This window comes from Cannabis sativa, chromosome 2, assembly GCF_029168945.1.
Source record: "Cannabis sativa cultivar Pink pepper isolate KNU-18-1 chromosome 2, ASM2916894v1, whole genome shotgun sequence".
NCBI lineage: Eukaryota > Viridiplantae > Streptophyta > Magnoliopsida > Rosales > Cannabaceae > Cannabis > Cannabis sativa.
This window is the reverse complement of record NC_083602.1, coordinates 3497554-3519813: the sequence shown is the minus strand read 5'-3', so window position 1 is coordinate 3519813 and position 22260 is coordinate 3497554. Positions and strand designations below refer to the sequence as shown.

General features: G+C 34.3%; 1 protein-coding gene and 1 long non-coding RNA gene across 2 annotated transcripts; both read left to right on the top strand.

Moving 5' to 3' along the window:
- Window positions 1–11523: 11523 nt before the first annotated feature.
- Window positions 11524–12616, top strand: LOC133033903 (uncharacterized). The gene is made up of 2 exons (XR_009685928.1): window positions 11524–12079; window positions 12284–12616. It is a non-coding gene; the product is annotated as an uncharacterized LOC133033903 (long non-coding RNA).
- A 1257-nt stretch (window positions 12617–13873) lies between these two features.
- Window positions 13874–15559, top strand: LOC115719790 (MATH domain and coiled-coil domain-containing protein At2g05420-like). The gene is made up of 5 exons (XM_061109077.1): window positions 13874–14154; window positions 14225–14394; window positions 14492–14835; window positions 14897–15085; window positions 15491–15559. Exons 1-5 carry the CDS (start codon window positions 14012–14014, stop codon window positions 15557–15559), a joined length of 915 nt encoding a protein of 304 aa, XP_060965060.1. The 5' UTR covers window positions 13874–14011.
- Window positions 15560–22260: the final 6701 nt, after the last annotated feature.

The following is a 22260-nucleotide window of genomic DNA, read 5'->3' as shown; positions in this document are numbered from 1 at the left end:
AAAATGGATTTATTTTGAATGACACTTGCATTATCGAGGCTGAGTGTAAAGTGCTAGGATTGATTAATAATTAATTAAGACATTAAGACTGATTATGTAGTGTTGGAAAGTGGAAACGGATAGTTTGGTGTGTTTAAGCAATTTGGAGTAATATGCAAATGCTATTGAGTTTGGTTTATTGGCTCATGATTATAGGCTCAAATTGCTTAATATTTTCGTGTTTCTGTATGTTTTGTTGAACGGTCTGCGAACGAAATCACTCATTGTGTGTGGCTCTTTTTTTGTTTAGATTGTGTAATGTCAAACATAAGCTTAATACTCACAAGAAGTCCTCCAACTTATTCTCATGAATAATAGAGTACTATTTTATATTGATTTTTAAATTAAAAAAATATATAGAATATTATTTTATGCTAATTTTAAATTGAGCATTATAGAATATTTTCTCTCATTTGAATATATATGACTTAGAATTATAAAACCATTAGTTGTTACTAATATTAAATTGGATGTTAGGGGCCATAGAATCAAGTAATTACATTCACAAAATGCTAGCTCAAAATTGCATGTGAAAGATTGGCCAAGAGACAAGTCGCCTACGAAAATCACTTAAAACTTGTTGTGATAGGTAACCAGTTACATTATTTTCAGAATTTTGCAAATTAACTCCAAATTGTTCAAAAGTTTCTACATTTACTTATACACCATTTATGCACTTTATAAATTATACAAATATGTCCTCAACAACTAGATTTTCAATAACTACTACTATTTAATCACTGTTTTAAGAGTAATCATAATGGAGATGAGTTACAAATTTTTATAAGAATAAATATTAAAGATTTGTAACTCCTTTTAGATTGTCACTCACACATTTCTAATTTCATATTTTTATGTTACAATTTGATAAATATTAGTTGTTGTTATAGTGCGAACACCAACATCGATTTAGCCAATTAGTAATTTTGTTGTCGGAGGAATTTAGACAGTACCAAAAAATGCAAGTATTCGTGGAAAATTGTTTGTATTCGGACAAAAATATTCTTACTTTTATTCTTTAAACGTTTGTATTAATTAAATTATGTAATTCATGTAATAAACTGTCCTGTCTGGCTGGTTATGTAAGATCAAATGATACTTGCTTTCTATATAAAGGAGTGATCTAAATTAAATAAATTAAGCTGAAACTATTGCAAAATTGGATCAGTCAGACCGAGCTCTGACTAAACCACTATACTTCTTTGTCTTTTTGATTTTTATAGTTCTTGTTTTTGTCTATTTAGCAGCCTAACCTTTGAGTATTTGTTGTTCTAAGTGAATACTCGCATAATAGTAAGTGGCGTTCTTGATTTTGCTTGAATAATCGTATTTTTCAGTGTTGTCTAAATTCCTCTGATAATAAAATTCTTGTTTGACCGGTTATGTAAGATTAAAGGACACTTGCTTTCTATATAAAGGAGTGATCCAAATTAAATAAACTAAGCTTAAACTATTGCAGAAGTGGACTAAGCAAATTGAACTTTGATTGAACCACTAAACTTCTTCGTCTTCTTTATTTCAATGCTCTTGTTTTTGTCTATTTAGCAGCTTCAATTTTGAGTACTCATTGTTCTAAGTGAATACTCGCATAACTGTAAATGGTGTTCTTGATTTTGTTCATATACTCGCATTTTTTGGTATTGTCTAGAAACATGATCAAGCTCAGGTCAGAGTTGTAGCATACCAACAATGTACTGTGCATTATTTCAACTCGAAAGTCAAGAAGCGAAGTTTGCGAGTAGGATACTTAGTTCTTCGTAAAGTTATGCCTAACACTCACAACCAACACACATGGGGTTTTCGGCATATTAGGAAGATACAAGCAATAATTAGAATTACCCTTTCGAAACACTTGACGAGACACTCAGGCGTCACCGCGATGTGATAGAGTAACTCGCCTATCCCTCGAGATAGTTTCGCCATTAACAGACAACTATCATCCCGAAACTAAGGGCATGCATGTGTTATAGTGCAAATTTTTTGCCTAGAAATACAAGTACAGCCTCCTGAAAAGTAATTGACACGTGGACCTAATTCCCGAGGGAAAAGGATGACGAGTCACTAGTATGGCTCTCGTAGAGCTGACCTCGCATGATGTAAACTTGCAAAAATATGTGACTGAGACAGGATCTGGTCGCATATTATGCCCAACATTTTTGAAAGATAAGGATGACCAAAATAAATTAGTATAGGTCACGCATATATCGATTTTATATGACAAGTAAGTACATCTCTCCTGCAACACATAACGACCATTTCTTTACATAAGTTTGGTCCAAAAGACTTGTGTGTTCGATGGCCTGATAGGAACTTGTAAGTTTTAAGTTGTCAACGCATGAATGTCTGGATATGCGAGTAGAACACCCTAGAGCTTGCGAGCTCGTCTGTTTAGAATATGGAAAGTCAAACTGTGACTTTGACAGGTCGCATACGTTTAGGCAATCAATCAAACACGAACAAAATTGTTCTTACATTTATTCTTTAAACATTTGTATTAATTAAATTATGTAATTAATATAATAAATAATAATGTCTGACCAGTTATGTAAGATACACTTACTTTCTATATAAATGAGTGATTCAAATCAAATAAATTAAGTTGAAACTAAACAGACCGAACACTGACTGAATCACTATAATTCTCTGTCTTCTTTATTTTCATATTCTTGTTTTTGTCTACTTAGCACATTTTAACATTAGTACATTAGTACCAAAGAAGTAAATGCTCTAAATTAAATTATTCAAATTTGCTATAAAATCCACCAACTTATTATCCTATCAAGACTTCTTCCTTAAATTTTCCTCATTAATTAGCTTTTAATTTATGCAAACATGTAGTTGCATTGCACCTCCAACTGTACATTAATTATTTTCTTGACACTTGCGCAAAATTAAAACAAAACGACATCTCATGACAAAATAAAATGACATCAGAACATTATTATTTTTGAACTAGCAGTAAAATATACTCCCTAAAAAAAAGCAGTAATATTATTACTTATTAGTATTATATAGGGGAACTGAAAAGACGAAATAATAATAATTCATTAATTAGACGAAGGAAAAGTTGTAATTAATGGGATAGGAAGTGGTTTTCAGTGAAATAATTATTTAATTGTGTATTCATTATATATATTAAAGCATTGCTATAAGAATATTTTTTATTATGCTCTAGACTTCAAAAAATAAATTTCAACAAATACAACTTAGAAATAGCTCTTTTCAATTCGTTAGCAATATTTCATAAGAATTATTATATTAAGTTATAAAGGAACTGTTCTAACTTTGTATGAAATATGTAAAAATAGAAAAATGAAGTGTGTGAGTAGGAGTCCCACATGGGATAGAAACACTACATTTTAAGTGTATATCTAGTGCAAGTTTGAGATATGGGTTTGGGCCCCAAGAGGTACCCAGTTTTGCGCGCATGGGTGAGGACTCACACACTGGACCACCACACGCGCCGCCGTCCGACCGAGCCGGGTTGGGTTGGCGGTCGGGTGAGGTGTCACTTTATTTTTTGAAGAAAAAATTATTTAATTAAATAAAGATTTATTCTTATTTATTTATTAATTAATTAATTTTAACACGTGATCAGAAGAGGTAAAACGCGATCAGTCAATGATCCGCCTTTTTCTCCCACGATCCAACTCCTCCCACGAACGATAATATTACCGTTTTTTCTTGGATCGACTTCTATATAAGTCGTATCAGAACAACGTAAGAATACATCTTTTCTATACTAAAAAAAATTCTTTTCTTTCTTTACGATTTTTCTGAGAGCAAACAGTAGGGTGTTACAGAGCGATACAGTTCGGTGCAGAACGTATCGTACTTATACAGAGGCTGTTTTATCCTGGGGACGCCGTGGTTGCTAGACTGCCGTGCACACTTTGGGCAGAGCCGCGAAATGTCTTAAAGAGAGCGACATTGTCCGCGACTCAGCCAGATTATTCTATCGGTAATTCGTTCCAATTTTACTGTATTTAATTTCGGTATAACAATTTTAAGACGTTCAGTTCTGCTATGGCTGCTACCGATGAATTTTCTGGTTCTGCTTCTAACGATATTAACAAGCCTTTCCGTTTTGAGGGATTACATTTCGGTACCCAGTTTTGCGCGCATGGGTGAGGACTCACACACTGGACCACCACACGCGCCGCCGTCCGACCGAGCCGGGTTGGGTTGGCGGTCGGGTGAGGTGTCACTTTATTTTTTGAAGAAAAAATTATTTAATTAAATAAAGATTTATTCTTATTTATTTATTAATTAATTAATTTTAACACGTGATCAGAAGAGGTAAAACGCGATCAGTCAATGATCCGCCTTTTTCTCCCACGATCCAACTCCTCCCACGAACGATAATATTACCGTTTTTTCTTGGATCGACTTCTATATAAGTCGTATCAGAACAACGTAAGAATACATCTTTTCTATACTAAAAAAAATTCTTTTCTTTCTTTACGATTTTTCTGAGAGCAAACAGTAGGGTGTTACAGAGCGATACAGTTCGGTGCAGAACGTATCGTACTTATACAGAGGCTGTTTTATCCTGGGGACGCCGTGGTTGCTAGACTGCCGTGCACACTTTGGGCAGAGCCGCGAAATGTCTTAAAGAGAGCGACATTGTCCGCGACTCAGCCAGATTATTCTATCGGTAATTCGTTCCAATTTTACTGTATTTAATTTCGGTATAACAATTTTAAGACGTTCAGTTCTGCTATGGCTGCTACCGATGAATTTTCTGGTTCTGCTTCTAACGATATTAACAAGCCTTTCCGTTTTGAGGGATTACATTTTAAGCGATGGAAACAGAAGATGTTGTTCTACCTGACGATGAAGAAAGTTGCTTTCGTTCTCACTGCTCTGAAGCCAGTCGTCTCTGAAGCTTCTACCGACAAGGACAAAGAGGCTAAACGCGAGAAGCAACAAAAGGATTTGGACTCCTGGGTCGAAAATGACTTCCTCTGTAAGAATTTTATTCTTAACGGTTTATCTGACGATCTGTATGACTATTATAATTCAGATAAATCAGCAAACGAAATATGGGATGCTCTGCAAAAGAAATACGATACTGAAGAAGCTGGAACTAAAAAGTATGCTGTCAGTCGCTACCTCAAGTATCAAATGGTGGACGACAAACCTGTGGAAGCCCAATCTCACGAGCTTCAGAAAATTGCACATGAGATCATCTCAGAAGGTATGACTTTAGATGAACAGTTTCAAATTGCTGTATTAATTGATAAGTTACCCCCTTCCTGGAAGGATTTCAAAAGTACTCTCAGGCATAAGACTAAGGAATTTTCCTTAGAAAGTTTGATCACCCGCCTTCGTATAGAGGAGGAAGCAGAAAACAAGACCAGAAAGATGAAGTGCTTGTTGTTTCAAACAACAACACTAAGAAATCCACACCTGCGGTTCTGAAGCCTAATGGCAAAAATTTTAAGAATCAGAACCGCAACTCGAATTCTAATTCTAACCGCAACAACCCTCCTCGTAACAATAATCAGAGTTGGAACCATAATAGGAACCAACATGGAAGGCAGCCACCTCCACATAAACAGAATGACCCTACACAGTTTTTGTGTTACAACTGTAACAAGCCGGGTCATATGGCACGAAAGTGTCGGAACAAGCCTAGCTCTGCTCCGCAGGCTAACTTGACTGAAGAAGCTTTTATAGCTATGATCTCTGAGATCAATATGATTGGTGGATCAGAAGGATGGTGGGTAGACACTGGCGCCTCTCGCCATGTTTGCTATGATCGTGCTATGTTTAAGACATACACTGCTGCTGATGACAAGAAAGTGTTGTTGGGAGATTCCCACACCACTATTGTTGCTGGAACTGGAAACGTGGAGCTAAAGTTTACCTCGGGAAGAACCTTATTGCTGAAAGATGTAATGCACACTCCCGAGATGAGAAAGAATCTAGTTTCTGGTTTTTTGCTTAATAAGGCTGGGTTTACTCAAACAATTGGGGCTGATTTGTACACCATCACTAAGAATGGTACTTTTGTGGGGAAAGGTTATGCTACTGATGGAATGTTTAAATTAAATGTTGAATTTAATAAAGTATCTTCTTCTGCTTACATGCTGTGTGATTTTAATGTTTGGCATTCTAGACTTTGTCATGTTAATAAACGTATCATTAAGAATATGAGTAATATTGGCTTAATCCCGAAAATGTCAGAAAAGGATTTTGAAAAATGTATCTTTTGTAGTCAAGCAAAAATAACTAAGACACCACATAAATCAGTTACCAAAGAAACTGAACCTTTAGATTTGATACATTCTGATATATGTGAACTTGATGGAACGCTAACCAGAAATGGTAAACGTTATTTTATTACTTTCATAGATGACTGTTCTGACTTTACTTATGTGTACTTGATGAAAAATAAAAATGATGCACTTGACATGTTTAAATTATTCGTAGCTGAAATTGAGAATCAATATAATAAGAAAATAAAAATGCTTCGTAGTGATAGAGGAACTGAATATGAATCAAACTCGTTTATTGAATTTTATAATTCACATGGTATGATACACGAAAGGACTGCACCATATTCACCTGAAATGAACGGTAAAGCTGAAAGAAAAAATAGAACATTTACTGAATTAGTTGTGGCTATTTTGTTGAATTCTGGTGCTGCATCTCACTGGTGGGGTGAAATTTTATTAACTGTTTGTTATGTTCTGAATAGAGTTCCTAAAACTAAGAGTAAATTTTCACCTTATGAGATCTTGAAAAATAGGCAACCAAATGTGTCTTATTTTAGAACCTGGGGTTGTTTAGCTTATGTTAGGATTCCTGATCCTAAGAGAATAAAACTAGCTAGTAGAGCCTATGAATGTGTATTTATTGGATATGCGGTGAATAGCAAAGCATATAGATTCTATGATCTGAATGCACATGTTATAGTGGAATCTAATGATGCTGAATTTTATGAACATAGATTTCCTTTTAAATTAAGAAATAGTGGGGGTACATCTACAAGCAATATTCCTACCATTAGGGATAATGAGCACACTGAGAGTAATGAAATAGAACCTAGAAGAAGCAAGAGAGCTAGAGTAGAAAAAACTTTTGGTTCAGATTTTTGTGCTTACACCTTAGAGGAGGATCCTGCCAACCTCCAAGAAGCTTTGTCTTCCATAGATGCTGACCTGTGGCAAGAGGCCGTTGATGATGAAATGGACTCACTTATTAAGAATAAAACCTGGCAGTATACAAACTTACCACCTGGGTGCAAAACTATAGGTTGTAAGTGGATTCTGAAAAAGAAATTGAAACCTGATGGAACTGTTGACAAATACAAAGCTCGCTTAGTAGCCAAGGGTTTTAGACAAAGAGAGAATGTAGATTTCTTTGACACCTTTTCACCTGTCACTAGAATAACATCCATTAGAGTTTTAATTTCTTCCGTCGCTATACACAATTTAGTTGTGCACCAAATGGATGTTAGAACAGCGTTCCTTAATGGTGAATTAGAAGAAGAAATTTACATGGATCAACCTGAAGGGTTCGTGATCCCAGGCCAGGAACATAAGGTTTGCAAGTTAGATAAATCTTTGTATGGTCTTAAGCAGGCACCTAAGCAATGGCATGAGAAGTTTGACAATTTAGTTATCTCAGATGGTTTCAAAGTGAATGAAAGTGACAAATGTATTTACTATAAATCTCATAATGACATTTGCACAATTATTTGCCTATATGTGGATGATTTGCTTATATTTGGTTCAAATATCCATGCTGTTAATGCTGTGAAATCATTATTGTGTGCTAACTTTGATATGAAGGACCTCGGAGAAGCTGATGTAATCCTTGGTATTAAGATTGTTATATTATTTTATAATATAATAATAAAGTAGATTAAAATGTGATAAATATATGTGAATAATATATATTAAGTGTATGGTAAATAAATGTGTAACCTATGATTTTATAACCTACACTTTTGTAACCTACATGTTGTAACTTGGAGAGGAGTTACAATTTGTTGTCACTTGTAACTCATGTGTTGATCACACATTATTAGTGTAATAAAAGGGTTGTTACACAATTTGATGATAGGATTCAAATGGTATGAAATATAGTTGTTACAAACTATATTTATACTCATTTATATGAGAGAAATGAGTGTTGTGTATTTTGAATTCTAAGTGATCACCTATACATTATAAAAGGAGGTCTTTGGTGCTCATTTGTAAGAGAGATGAAGTTTTCTATCAAGAAAGCACTTTGCTAGAAAACCCTAAGGCTTGATAATTCCCAAAGCTATTTCCTAGAGAGTTCCCTTAGTGCTTAGAGATAGGGGGAAATAAGCTTTTGGACAAAGGTGTAATACCTTGTTCAAGTCATGGTGATCCCCACTAATCTACACTCAAGGTTGTGAGTGAGTGTATACATATATATTATTCTCTTGTTATATATACATATATTATATTACATGCATGTGTTGTAATCTTCTCTTCTACCTTTCATATATATATGTAATATATAGTGTATATATATATGTATTGTAACATATATTTAATCAAATCTCTTTTATTGTCCTTGTATTATTTTTACAATTGAGTTGTATAAATCTTGATTTTCTTCCATTGTTATAAAATCTCTAACAAAGATTACTAGGTCTGAAAAGGGAATTTCTTTGGATCAATCTCATTACATTGAGCAGATTCTTAAGAAATATAATTACTTTGACTATAAACCTGCTTGCACACCATATGATCCAAGTGTAAAGCTATTCAATAACACTGGTGACGGTGTGAGACAATCTGATTATGCGAGCATCATTGGCAGTCTTCGATATGCCACTGATTGTACGAGACCCGACATTGCCTATGTCGTGGGATTATTATGCAGGTTTACCAGTAGGCCTAGTATAGAGCATTGGCTTTGGCATGCTATTGAGAGGGTAATGAGATACCTTAAGAGAACCATGAACCTTGGATTACACTATCAAAGGTTTCCAGCTGTCCTTGAAGGATACAGTGATGCAGACTGGAACACTTTGTCAGATGACTCCAAAGCTACAAGTGGCTATATTTTTAGCATAGCTGGTGGCGCTGTTTCTTGGAAGTCAAAGAAACAGACTATTTTAGCACAGTCCACCATGGAGTCTGAAATGATAGCACTAGCCTCTGCTAGTGAAGAAGCAGGTTGGCTTAGAAGCCTGCTAGCTGAGATCCCTTTATGGGAAAAACCGATACCAGCTATGTTGATCCATTGCAATAGTACCGCGGCTATTGCAAAAGTCCAGAACCGTTATTATAACGGTAAGAAACGACAAATCCGTCGTAAGCACAGCACTGTTAGAGAGTTCCTCTCAACAAGAGCTGTTAGAGTGGATCATGTACGCACTGATGACAATTTAGCAGATCCTTTGACGAAAGGACTAGCTAGAGAGAAAGTCTATAAAACTTCGAAAGGAATGGGACTATTGCCCTTAGAAAAATGAGTCACTCATAATGGTAACCCAACCTAATGACTGGAGATCCCAAGAATTAGGTTCAACGGGTAATAACAAATTATGAGTTGATATGTGTTGATCATGCTATAGTTATACGAGAAGCATGAAGTCCTGAAGCGATAAGAGGATGAGTTAATAGAAACTCTTAATGAGATCTATACTCTATGTGGAGTGGAGTACCGAGCTACAGGAGTACTCTTGATAGACTCACCTATGTGAATGTAGGAGTGGGGCTGCTTCCTATGAAATTTGGGGAAAAATTTCTAGAGCGTTCACTATACTGGGATAGACGTGCATGACCATTAACGCACGGGCTTATTTGAATACACCCTTGAAAGATTGGTGCGTGGTACGACGTTAGAGATAGAGTTCAAGACTTCGAGTCACTCTAGTAAAATCTAAATCGTATTCACTATGCAAGATTCAAATCGAAAGATATCTTTTCTTTGGAAACCTTTGTCTTATAGTTGTTGAGGTTGCTCGAGAAAATATTTTTAAAAATTTCAAGTGGGGGATTGTTGGAACTTTGTATGAAATATGTAAAAATAGAAAAGTGAAGTGTGTGAGTAGGAGTCCCACATGGGATAGAAACACTACATTTTAAGTGTATATCTAGTGCAAGTTTGAGATATGGGTTTGGGCCCCAAGGGGTACCCAGTTTTGCGCGCATGGGTGAGGACTCACACACTGGACCACCACACGCGCGCGCGCCGCCGCCGCCGTCCGTCCGACCGAGCCGGGTTGGGTTGGGTTGGCGGGCGGGTGAGGTGTCACTTTATTTTTTGAAGAAAAAATTATTTAATTAAATGAGGTAAAACGCGATCAGTCAATGATCCGCCTTTTCCCCCCACGAACGATAATATTACCGTTTTCTTACCGTTTTTTCTTGGATCGACTTCTATATAAGTCGTATCAGAACAACGTAAGAATACATCTTTTCTATATTAAAAAAATTCTTTTCTTTCTTTACGATTTTTCTGAGAGCAAACAGTAGGGTGTTACAGAGCGATACAGTTCGGTGCAGAACGTATCGTACTTATACAGAGGCTGTTTTATCCTGGGGACGCCGTGGTTGCTAGACTGCCGTGCACACTTCGGGCAGAGCCGCGAAACGTCTTAAAGAGAGCGACATTGTCCGCGACTCAGCCAGATTATTCTATCGGTAATTCGTTCCAATTTTACTGTATTTAATTTCGGTATAACAGAAACTGATACTTAATTAATTGCACGTATAACAATATAGGGATATGATTTTGTCCTGTGATATACTTTTACAGAATGTATTTCGTGGTACATTAGATGGGTCTCAGGGTACATTAAATGAATGTTAGGGTACGTTTCTACTTTTTAACCCTAACTATCCCTAGATCAATTTCATCTGACGGCTGTCGTACATCACGGATTACAATCCGTAAAAGTACAATAACGGGACAAAATCATATTCCTAACAATATAATATGATAAAAAGGTGTTAAGCATTTCTCTATCTCTATATATTAGCTATACATGCAGTGATAATAATTAATGGTGAAATGATCTTAGGTAGATAGTCCCAATACATCACAGTAAATATTTCTTGGTTAAGTAAAAGCTAGAGTGCCTTTCAGCATTTCTCATATTATTAATTATTGATTATCATCACTACAGAAACTGAAAAGACCCATCCATACATTTGTATATATATCTATATATATATAGAATACCATCCAAGTATAATTTATATCTGTATATTACTACAATTTAACCTTTTAGTGACACGATTTAGTGACATGCACAAAAGTGCGTGTCACTAAAGAGTTGGGAGTGATTTTTAGTGACATGCACAATTAAACTCTATATATTCAGTGTTAGTCTCATATAATGTGTGTCACTAAAAATATAGAAAGTCACTAAAGAGTAAAACTCAAAATTTTCTAATTTTTATTTATTTGAAAAATGCTGGTATATAGTGACGCGCTAGGCACGATTGGATAAATATATCCCGACCCACCTGGTGCGTCACTATATCATAATCATAAATTAATAAAAAAAATACAGCTGTTATGTAATTAATAAATAAATAAAAATAAAAAATAATTAATAGGTTCTCTCTCTTGAAACCCTATTATCATTTTGCTAAAAAAGAGGAGCTAAATATACGCTATCTCTCTTTCTTCCCCCTCTCATTGCTGCTCTTTCTTCTTCTTGCGCAGGGTGACCATTCAATGGTGTGGGGTTAGATTTTCTTGACTCTTCGAGCTCCAATGGTAATGGCTGATTTCTCTAAGTAAAGAGGCAATGGTGGTTTTTTAATTCTCTTTGTTCATGCTTCGCAACATATACCTTGGAGTTTCATATCGTTTTCTCTGTCGAATAAGTCGCTGAGATCGATTTCCTCAAGCGCCCAATCTATTTCGAAATCAACATGGTTTTCTTAGCAGATTCAAAATTAACACCCATATTCGAAATCAATTTCCTCACCTAACCTGTTTGAAGACCCATTTTCCTTTTCAATCTTTCGTTCCCCATCTCCCGAAACTCCATTCGGCCGGTCATCGTCTCCGCTTCGTCTCTCCAATGCAGGTAATCGGTCGTCGTCTCCGCTCGTCATTTATGCGTTTCTCGTCGATAACCGAAGAGCCGACCCAAGAAACCCAAATTTTTTTTTATATAATATTTTGATTTTTTTTTTGTTCTGGGAATATTGTATATTATTCTGGGTTGATTTTTTTCGTTCTGGGATTGTATATTATTCTGGGTTTGTTTGTTTTTTTTTTTTTTTTTCAGGTCTTTACAATTGCATTTTAATAGAGTGGTCTTGAATTCAGACTTCCCAAGCAAAGGTGGTATTTCAATTGTGTGATACATATTTTCCATTTGGCAAGAGGATGCTAGAGCCAAGGCAGCAGCTAGTTTGTTGTATTTATGTTTGTAAATTCTTTTTCCTAGTTTGTTAATGTTGATTTTAGGTGAAAAAATGGTGGATCAAAATTGTTGGTAAATCATTTGCACTATGTTTGTTTTTGTAATTTCAAATAGTGTAATTTGGATCTTGTGTAAGTTTTGAATTTGTCTTTAATTAATTTTGATTAAAGTTTTTAATTTATTTTATTTACTGTACTTTGATTTTTTTTTACTATTAATATATTTTTTTGATTGAAGTTTATTTTTTTTAGTAAAAAAATAAAAAATAGATATTTCTTTTAAATTGAATATGATTATATTTTACATTTATTTAATTTAAATTATTATTGTTATATTTAATTGTATTTGTATATAATTAATAGAAATTATTATTTATAATATATAAAATTTGAATTAAAGCAAATTAAATATTATTTTTTTAAAAAAAAATATTTAATATAGTGGCACTTTTTGTGTGTCACTATATCTCCAAAAATAATAATAAAAAAGAAAAAAAAGGATATAGTAACACTTTATGTGTGTGGCTTTTACCTTTTCAGTCTGACAAAACATGACTTTATACGCCTAGGGGTGGGCATCCGATCCAATCCAACCTTTTTTTCCTCATCCGATCCAATCCAATTAGTAATTGGATTTGGAAAATCATCATCCGATCCAATCCAATTAGACCTCAAAATCCAATCCAATCCAATCCAATTACTAATTGGATTGGATCGGTTTTTTAATTGGATATCCAATTACACACCTAAATTTCAATATTAGCTTAAAAATATAAAGAAAAATACGTAAAAAATTAAATATCACTTTTTATTTAAGTTTAATACTTCATAAATATACTATTCTTACAAGTGTATTGTAGCTAAAAGTTTTAAATAATTAAAACAATAACATTTCTAAGTAATAAAATAGAACAAAACATCATGAAAAAAATACACTAAACAATCAAGTGTTATAAATTTAACATGCAAAAAAATCTAATAAAAATATAATAAATATTTATTATATTTTTTAATATTTTTTATTATATAAATAATTTTTTAATATGTATAAATGTAATTGGATTGGATCGGTTTTTAATTGGATTTTGAGATTGACATCCAATAACCGATCCAATCCAATTAGAATCCAACTTTTAGCATCCAATCCAATCCAATTGTAATTGGATATCCAACTTTTTGTAATTGGATTGGATTGGATCGGTTCGGTTCAATTGGATTGGATTGGATGATGCCCACCCCTATATACGCCTATAGTGACACGCAGAAAATGAATGCAAAAGGTTTCAGTGACGCGTGTGAAGTGTCACTAAAAATTATCTTTCCAGTCACCCTCATTAGTGACGCGCGTTGAAGTGTCACTATACACTTTTAGAGTTACTCATGTGTGTCACTAAAACCCAATTTTCTAGTGACCCTTAATTTATATATATATATATAATATGACTACTCGTAATAATAATAAAGTAATTTTAACTACACAAAGATCATCATTGGGCGAAGATTATGAAAAGGATGAGGACTTATCTCCAAATTTTCATCGTAAGATGATGATTAATTTTCCTTAATTATTTTGTGTACATATTTTTGAGAAATGATTATAATTGCGTATTTGTTTTCAGGAAGAATTGTTGTGCCCAGTCACTTTTTGCTCAAAATCGAGTCATTTCACTCTCTTTCAAAAGCCTCAGCAGTAGTTAGCTACAAATCCGAATTTGAAACCGGAGACTACAAATGGTACAATATCATTTCTTTATTAGTTTTTAAATTACATTTTGTTTTTAGTTTTTTACTATGGTTATGGCAGGCAACTAAGTATCTTCCCAAATGGGGACACTGAAAATGGTGGGGAAGGTCATATGTCTGTTTCATTGGAACTCCTAAACTCAAAATCTCTCCCTATTGGTTGGGAGGTACATGCTCTCTTCACTTTTTTTCTATATGATCAGATTCGGGACCAGTATGTAACCTCTCAAGGTATAATTATATATACATATATATGTACTCTTTCTATTTCTATCATCAATGTTTTATTTTGTACTCTCAATAATGTTCAGTGATTGGTTAAGTATAGGTAATGCAAAGCTAATGAGGTTCCACTCAATGAGGACAAAATGGGATATTCCCAAATATATTGAGCTTGAGACATTCAACGATGGCTCCAATGGATACCTTGTGAATGAGAGTTGTGCTTTTGGTGCAGAGGTTTTTGTGGTCAAAAACACATTCAAAGGAGAGTGCTTATCAATGATTGTCGACCCCATTGAGACCATTCATACTTGGAAGTTTAAAGCTATTTCAATAAAGAATCAAGAATGGTATGAGTCTGATCCATTTGTAGGCTCCACCAACAAATGGTATGTAAAAAAAATATTTTTTATATTTTATTCAATTGGCATGTTTTATTTTGTTTTGTTATTTTTGAGGTATTGATATTTTAACATTGTTATATATTTTTCTTTTCTTTTTCTGTGTGTGTATTCTGATCATGAACAGGAGGATTGTGGTTTATCCTAACGGGTCAGTAGAAGGCAAAGGAACACACATTTCATTATTTTTGCAATTGCAGATTTCAAGTCTTCCACCAGACACAAAACTCTTTGTTCGTTACGTTTTGCGTTTAAATAACCAAACTAATAATCGAAATAATTTTGAGATAGAAGGTAAGGTAGCTCATGATAGAGTTAATTTGTTTTGTGGTGTTTTAATTATTGATAATTATTGAGTAATTTGTGATATAAATACTTAAGTTTAACTTCTAATTGTAAATAAATACGTAAGTTTAATTTTTGTCGATAATAATATTTAAATTATAATTGTAAAATTTTTGTAGGTACCTACTACTAAGTATTAAGTAAATTACCACATGTCAATTTTTTTTTTTTTTAAAAAAAATAATTTAAATATACCAATACGAAAATAACATGTGATAATCACTTAAAATTTAATGATTAGGTACGTTCTAAAAATAAAACTTAATTATTTATTTGCAACTAGGAGCTAAATTTAAGTATTTATGCCAAAAATTACTCGTAATTATTTATTGATATATTTGCCTAATATTGTTTTGCAGCCAATCGTGTTTTCTCATCATCCAGTACGTGTTGGGGTTTTCAACAATTTATGCCGCTCGCAAAATTAAAACACTTAGAAAATGGATTTATTTTGAATGACACTTGCATCATCGAGGCTGAGTGTAAAGTGCTAGGATTGATTAAAAGTTAATTAAGAAATATCTATATATATATGTATGTTTGTTTATCTGAGTTTTATTTCTCAAAACACTACTATATATATATATAGTGATGTTTTTAAGTTATTGGGATTAGAATTAATCCTTCATATGAGATTTTTTCTATATCAGACATCATTGGATATCACTTAATTATGAGGAGTTCATCGATTATCATCTAGAGTTCTTCTTTCTTCAATGTGTTCAAACTTAAAGTGTTGTTTAAAGTATTCATCGATCAGTTTTTTTTTTCTTTAATTGTTTAATTATGAACATGATTATATGAGTTTTTATGTTTTCTGTAATAAACTAAATACTTTTTCTCAGGGTTTGAAGGATCTATTTCATATTATTAATTAATGTTTTTAAATTATTCTTATATATGTGTTCTTGTGCGATTTTGTATTTATAATTATTTGTTAATTTTATTACCATTAGCAAGCATTTTATGAATAAATAAAAAGTAAAATCTACTTTTTTTTTTCTTTTTTTTTTTACTTTGACTTATATCTTTCAAAATTCGATAAGATCTAAAGTTGATCATTATGAATATTACAATAAATTTGAGTGGGAAGTACAATTGCAAAAAGAAGGTGATTCATTATCGAGCTAAAAAATTTGCCAAGTTTAGTAAACCAAAGTGATTGTTTAATTTATTCAAAAAAAAAAAAAAGTAATTGTTTAATAGCTATTTTGCTTCAATTTTTCCAATAACAAAAAAAAATTATTATTATTATTCATGCATTCTTTTTTTTTTTGATGAATAAGGTACTTGTATTGCTCAAACAACAATTACAATTTCACAACTTTACATCTATTGATACTTACATGATCCGAATCCCTCAAACTACCCCCAGGCTATCTATGTAAACAGTTAAACCAAGTCAATCTATCTAGCAAATGAATTAGATATTCACAATCCATTCTCTATCTACATCTTTAGTTTTCTTGGGCATAATCTCTATGATCCTAAGCTTGCTCTCCTTTTGAATGTGCTGCACTACTGCTTGATTGCGCCTCACCTTTTGGTTCCATAGAACATCGTTCCTAGCTCCCCAAATATGATAAATCAACCCAGCTATTACAACTTTCAACATGCTTCTTCTCGTTGCTGAACTGCTCTTGCTGTTTTTTATGGTTTTCATTATGCCTTGCACCGATTCTGCATTTAATCTCCAATGCAGCCAAGTTTTGACTTCCTGGAGACAGTCCCTGCTGTATTCACAAGCAAAGAACAGGTGCTTAATTGATTCTTTCTCTTTCCCACATAAGAGACAAGTCTCATCTATACTCACATCAAACTTAGCTAGCCTTTCTTTTGTGTTTAATCTTCCCCACATGACTAACCAAAGAATGAATTTATGCTTTGGAATAATAAGCCTATCCCAGACATCTCTATGCCAAGAAACTTCCTCACTGTTAGAAAATAACAAATTGTAACCCTGCTGAATTTTGTATTTCTGCAGTAAAAAACCAGCAGCATCAGTTTTCTCTTTCAATCGGTTTTTGACTCCAACAATCTTCTTCCAATACCAGCTACAATCGGTGGGATTATTATACTCCCACCATTGTTGATCCTTCAAATAGACAGCATGTATCCATCTCACAAATAAGCAGTCTTTCTTGCTTGCTATATCCCAAACGTACCTACCAAGTGCAGCAGTATTCCAGTTCTGAATGTTTCTGAAGCCTAATCACCCCGATTTCTTTGATTTACATACACTCTCCCATGCTATCAAACCAGGCCCTACACCTCCTTGAATGCCTTTCCATAAGAAGGAACGGCAAATAGCTTCTATATCTTTGAGTAGTTTCTTAGGCAAGATCATTATTTGAGACCAATAAGTATGGATGGAAATCAACACAGAATTGATCAAGGTCACTCTTCCCATGTACAATAAATTCCTTGAACTCCAAGACCTGATTCTACACACCATTTTCTCCAGAAGTTCCTGACATTCAGAAGTACTGATCCTCTTCGAACAGATGGGAACTCCCAAATATCTAAAAGGAAGAGTGCTTCTTTTGAATTTTGATGCATCAAGAATCCTGTTCACCTCTTCTTCTGCCATACCCGAACAATAGATAGCAGTTTTCTGCTCATTAGGAAGAAGGCCAGAAGTTGCTGAAAACAGTTTCAATCCCTGGAGCATTAACAAGATGGAGACATAATCACCATTGCTGAATATTAAAAGGTCATCAGCAAAACAGAGGTGATTGAGTTTCAGACTTGAGCACCTATCATGGAACTTAAAACCTGGCCATTCTCCCACCTTCTCAAGGATTCGAGACAAATATTCCATGGCTAGAACAAAAAGCAAGGGAGACATAGGATCTCCTTGCCTTAAGCCTCTTTTAGCACCAAAAAATCCACATAAAGTTCCATTGAGAAGCAAGGAAAACTTTGGGGTACTTATACAATTCATTATGAGAGTAATGAACTGATGTGGGAACCCAAAAGCTACCATCATTTCCTCAATAAAACCCCACTCAATTGTATCATATGCCTTCCGAAGATCGATTTTAATCATGGAACTTGGCTTACAATTCTTCCTTCCATATAATCTAACCAAATCCTGACAAATTAGGACATTATGTGCAATAAATCTCCCATGAACAAAGCCACCTTGCTTATCTGCAATCAAATCAGGCAATATAGTTCTTAATCTATTGCAAATAACCTTTGTGGCAACCTTGTACAACACATTACAGCAAGATATTGGTCTGAAATCCGCAACAGTTTTTGGACAAGTCGACTTGGGAATAAGAGTGATAGTTGTGGTGTTGATCTCTTTTAAGATCTTCCCAGAATTCAGGAAAGAGAGGACAACCTCTTCCACTTCAGCTCCCACTATATTCCAATTATCCTGGAAAAAAGCACTCCCAAATCCATCTGGACCTGGACTTCAAACCAGGAATAGAGAACAGAGCTTCCTTCACTTCCTTTGGGGTATATTCAGCATTCAGAATGCCTCTATGAATCTCATTGATCTTAGGGCCAAGATCAACAACACACTGCTTGACTTTCCTCCTTTGTGCCATGGAATTCCCCAACAACCCAGTATAATAATCAAGAAAGGCTTGTTGCACCCCTTCCAAACTATCACACCAGATGCCATTCCCATCTTCAATGGAAAGAATTCTGTTATGAACCCTTCTAGCTTTCAGAGATGCATGAAACAAAGCTGAGTTTTCATCTCCATATTTCAGCCATGCCATTTTTGCTTTTTGCGAAAGGAAAAGAACATAGGCCTTGTGAACCTCAGAATATTTCCTGCAAGCTTCCTGCTCTGCTAGCATTTTTTCTTCATTAAGAGGGTCTGTACTCAACTGATGTTGTGCTTCTTCTAATGCCTCCTTCGAAATTTTTTCAGCTTTATGAATCTCTGAAAAGCCTTCCCTGTTTATGCCTTTAAACACCTGCTTTAGCCTTCTTAACTTGGTGACAATTCGGAACATTTTGGATCCCTCTACCATCTGATTCCAACTACCAGCCACTTTATCTTCATAACCAGGTGCCATTTTCCACATATTGAAGTATCTAAAGGGTTTTTTCCCAAGATGCCTTTCCATGTAAATGGAGACCAGAATCGGGCTGTGATCAAACACACCTTCAGGCGGAAACACTGCTTCAGATTCCTCAAATGATTCTATCCAATCTGAATTCACCAATGCCCTATCAATTTTGGAGAATACTCTGTCATCTGGTTTTTGTTTATTATTCCAGGTATAAAAATTACCTGAGAATTTCAAATCACTCAAGCCACAAACATCTACACAGTCTCTAAATCTCTGTGACAGATTACTCCCTGCTCGTTTTCCCACCCTCTCATTGGCATTAAGTATTTCATTAAAGTCCCCCAAGACTAACCAAGCTTCTCTAATATTTTGACTTAAATCTTCCAACTCCCTCCACATCTGTTCTCTACCATTTTCATCATTGAATCCGTATACCAATGTAAGCTGGAATTGACCAGCATGTTGTTTGAATTGCACAGCACAATGCATCAATTGGCTTGAACAGAACCGAATGTCTACCGTGTATTCATTTGGTTGCCAAGCCAATATTATTCTTCCCTTATCCACCCAAGCATTATTATTCGAAAAACACAAACCCGAGAAAATACTAGCATACAATTTACCCATATTTTTATTCTGAACCTTCGTTTCAAGGAGACTAACCAAGCCAACACGCTTAGAGTGAATCAATTGCTTGATTTCTTGATGCTTCTGTTGGCTGTTAATTCCCCTTACATTCCAACAAAGCAATCTATCCATTGGAGGTAGAGGGATCTCCCCCCCCCCCTCCCATAAAATCATGCTCTGCTAGAGAATCAAACATATTTCCGACCTCAGTTGGAACCACCTCCTCATCCACTACAACTCTTTTTCCTTTCATCACCCTCTGAAAACCATCACCATCTGTTTCATTCACAACTTTACTCTGCTTTTGTTTTGGCACCCAAACCTGGTTCCCCTTTTCCTTTCCTTTCTCTTTGTTCCTGCAATTATCAGTCTCATGCCCAATTCCAGCACAATTATAGCACACAAGAGGGATCCATTCATACTTAACCTCCAACTCAATATCATGATCAAACTCATCAGTAAAAGAAATCGAGCTAGGAAAGTCCTGTGAAAGGCTAACCTGAACTAGAATCCTGGGATATTGTAATCTGTCCCTGTTCTTCGTGATGTTGTCGACTTGTAATGGTTCCCCTATTTGGCTTACAATCTTGAAAAGAGCAGTCTCCCCCCAATATTTGATGTCCAAACCCTTCAGTTGAATCCATGTAGGAACATTAATAACCTCTTCCTTCGTAAAATCGTCTATGGGATTCCACGGCTTCATCACCATCGGTTTCCTATCAAAGAACACGTATCCTTGCTGCATCACCTTGTCCCTTTGCTCCATATTCTGAAATCTTATTATGAATATCCCCTTAGCAAGAAGTCCGACCTTCACCACTGAATCTTTCCATATACGCCTCACAAAACCATCCAGTATATTAACAGGAGGATTTGCACCAATGACATAACAAACAATCGAAGGTTGCCAATAATTGACTTCATCCTCAATATCAGTAAAATCAATCTTCACCTTGCTCTTCGATCCCTGTAATTTCACCTCACTCTTCGGTTTGGAACTTTCAAACTCACTATCCAAATTCCGAACTATGTTAGATCTAAGTATTGGGGGAGATGGATTCATTCCAATACTTACCTCCTGAGTAACCTTGTTTGCAGCATCAATCCACGCTGAAAATTCCTGTTGAAAATCGCTTCGAGTTGCTTCAGTCGCACCAGGTGAAGAGCAATGCTCCTGGTACTGTTTCATTGAATCTGATAACTCTGGTATTTCTAGTTCTTGTACTCCAAGAATGGCATCCATAGATCTGGTCTTGATGACCCTATCCGAGGATGACGGCCCTGTTTTCTTCCCTTTTGCTTTAACTTTCCCAGCCAGTTTCGCCCTTTTTGCCATGGCTCCGGTGAACACCGAAAGAGAGAGAGCAGCGGGGAAAAGTTTTCAAAAAAATAATAATTTTTAAAATTTTATACATGCATTCTTGATTAGTATTAAGATTTTAGATTTAAACTTGAGACTGAGATAAGATGTAAGTTAAAATTAGACTAAAATTGCATGACATAAAAAAATGTTAAACATTATGTTATTTTGTGATTTATTTATTTTAATTATTGATTTGACATAAGAAATTATGAATGATAGAAAATCACAAAGGATTATTATTTTTACAATTTTGTAATTATTATTTTAAATTATATTTTTATCACATTAATGTGTTTTGTTAATATTAAAAATATAAATTATAAAATATTTTTTAAAATAAAATAAAAGATTTAAAAATATTTTTTATTTTAAATATTTTTTTAATATATAATAAATAAATAAATATATTTTAAGATAAATCAATTTATTAGTCTTTTAATCAAAATAATTTTTTTTTAAAAGTTTAATTATACTAGCTTTACTAAGAGAAATACTTAAGGGCACCAGTGGTGCCTACCACCCTCCTATGTGTCAATATCGTTATTGGTCCAACTAAGTATCGAGTCCCATATAATTTAATATAATAACTTTTAAGAAGTATCGCTAGCCAATCGCAACGCGACATGTCGAGAAGGTGCTAGACACCACTGGTGAATTAAGCAATGCTCCTTTACTAAACACATTTTTATGACAGCTTTTTCAAAAAACAGTTTTTAACTTTTTTAAGAGCTGTACCAAACAAGCCCTTAATACTAAACCGAACAAAAGAAATAAAACAAGCAAAATATAAGAAACTAAACCTAAAATACTCTAAACTAATACAAATCCAAAAGATAAATAATGATCAGTCTCATTTTAAACCATAATCCAGTCTCCCAGTCTTCTAATTCAGCACCATCATTACTCACAACTGGAAAATTAACATATACCCTGAATTGTGAACCTTGTTCCTTATTTACATACTCAAGCAACTAAGTCAACTCATGTTTAGCTGAGGCCATCACACATTTCACTTCAACAGCCTCAGTAGCAATCAATAATCTAACAAACTCACTTAACATACTTTCATCATCTTACATATTTTTAGTGATCGAAAACAAGA

Bases quoted from the DNA above. Each gene is read 5' to 3' on its own strand.
- LOC115719790 (XM_061109077.1), top strand. From the start codon at position 14,012: ATGATTATAATTGCGTATTTGTTTTCAGGAAGAATTGTTGTGCCCAGT. The intron at 14,395-14,491 runs GTATAATTATAT...GGTTAAGTATAG, and splicing joins CCAGTATGTAACCTCTCAAG to GTAATGCAAAGCTAATGAGG. The intron at 15,086-15,490 runs GTAGCTCATGAT...ATTGTTTTGCAG, and splicing joins ATTTTGAGATAGAAGGTAAG to CCAATCGTGTTTTCTCATCA.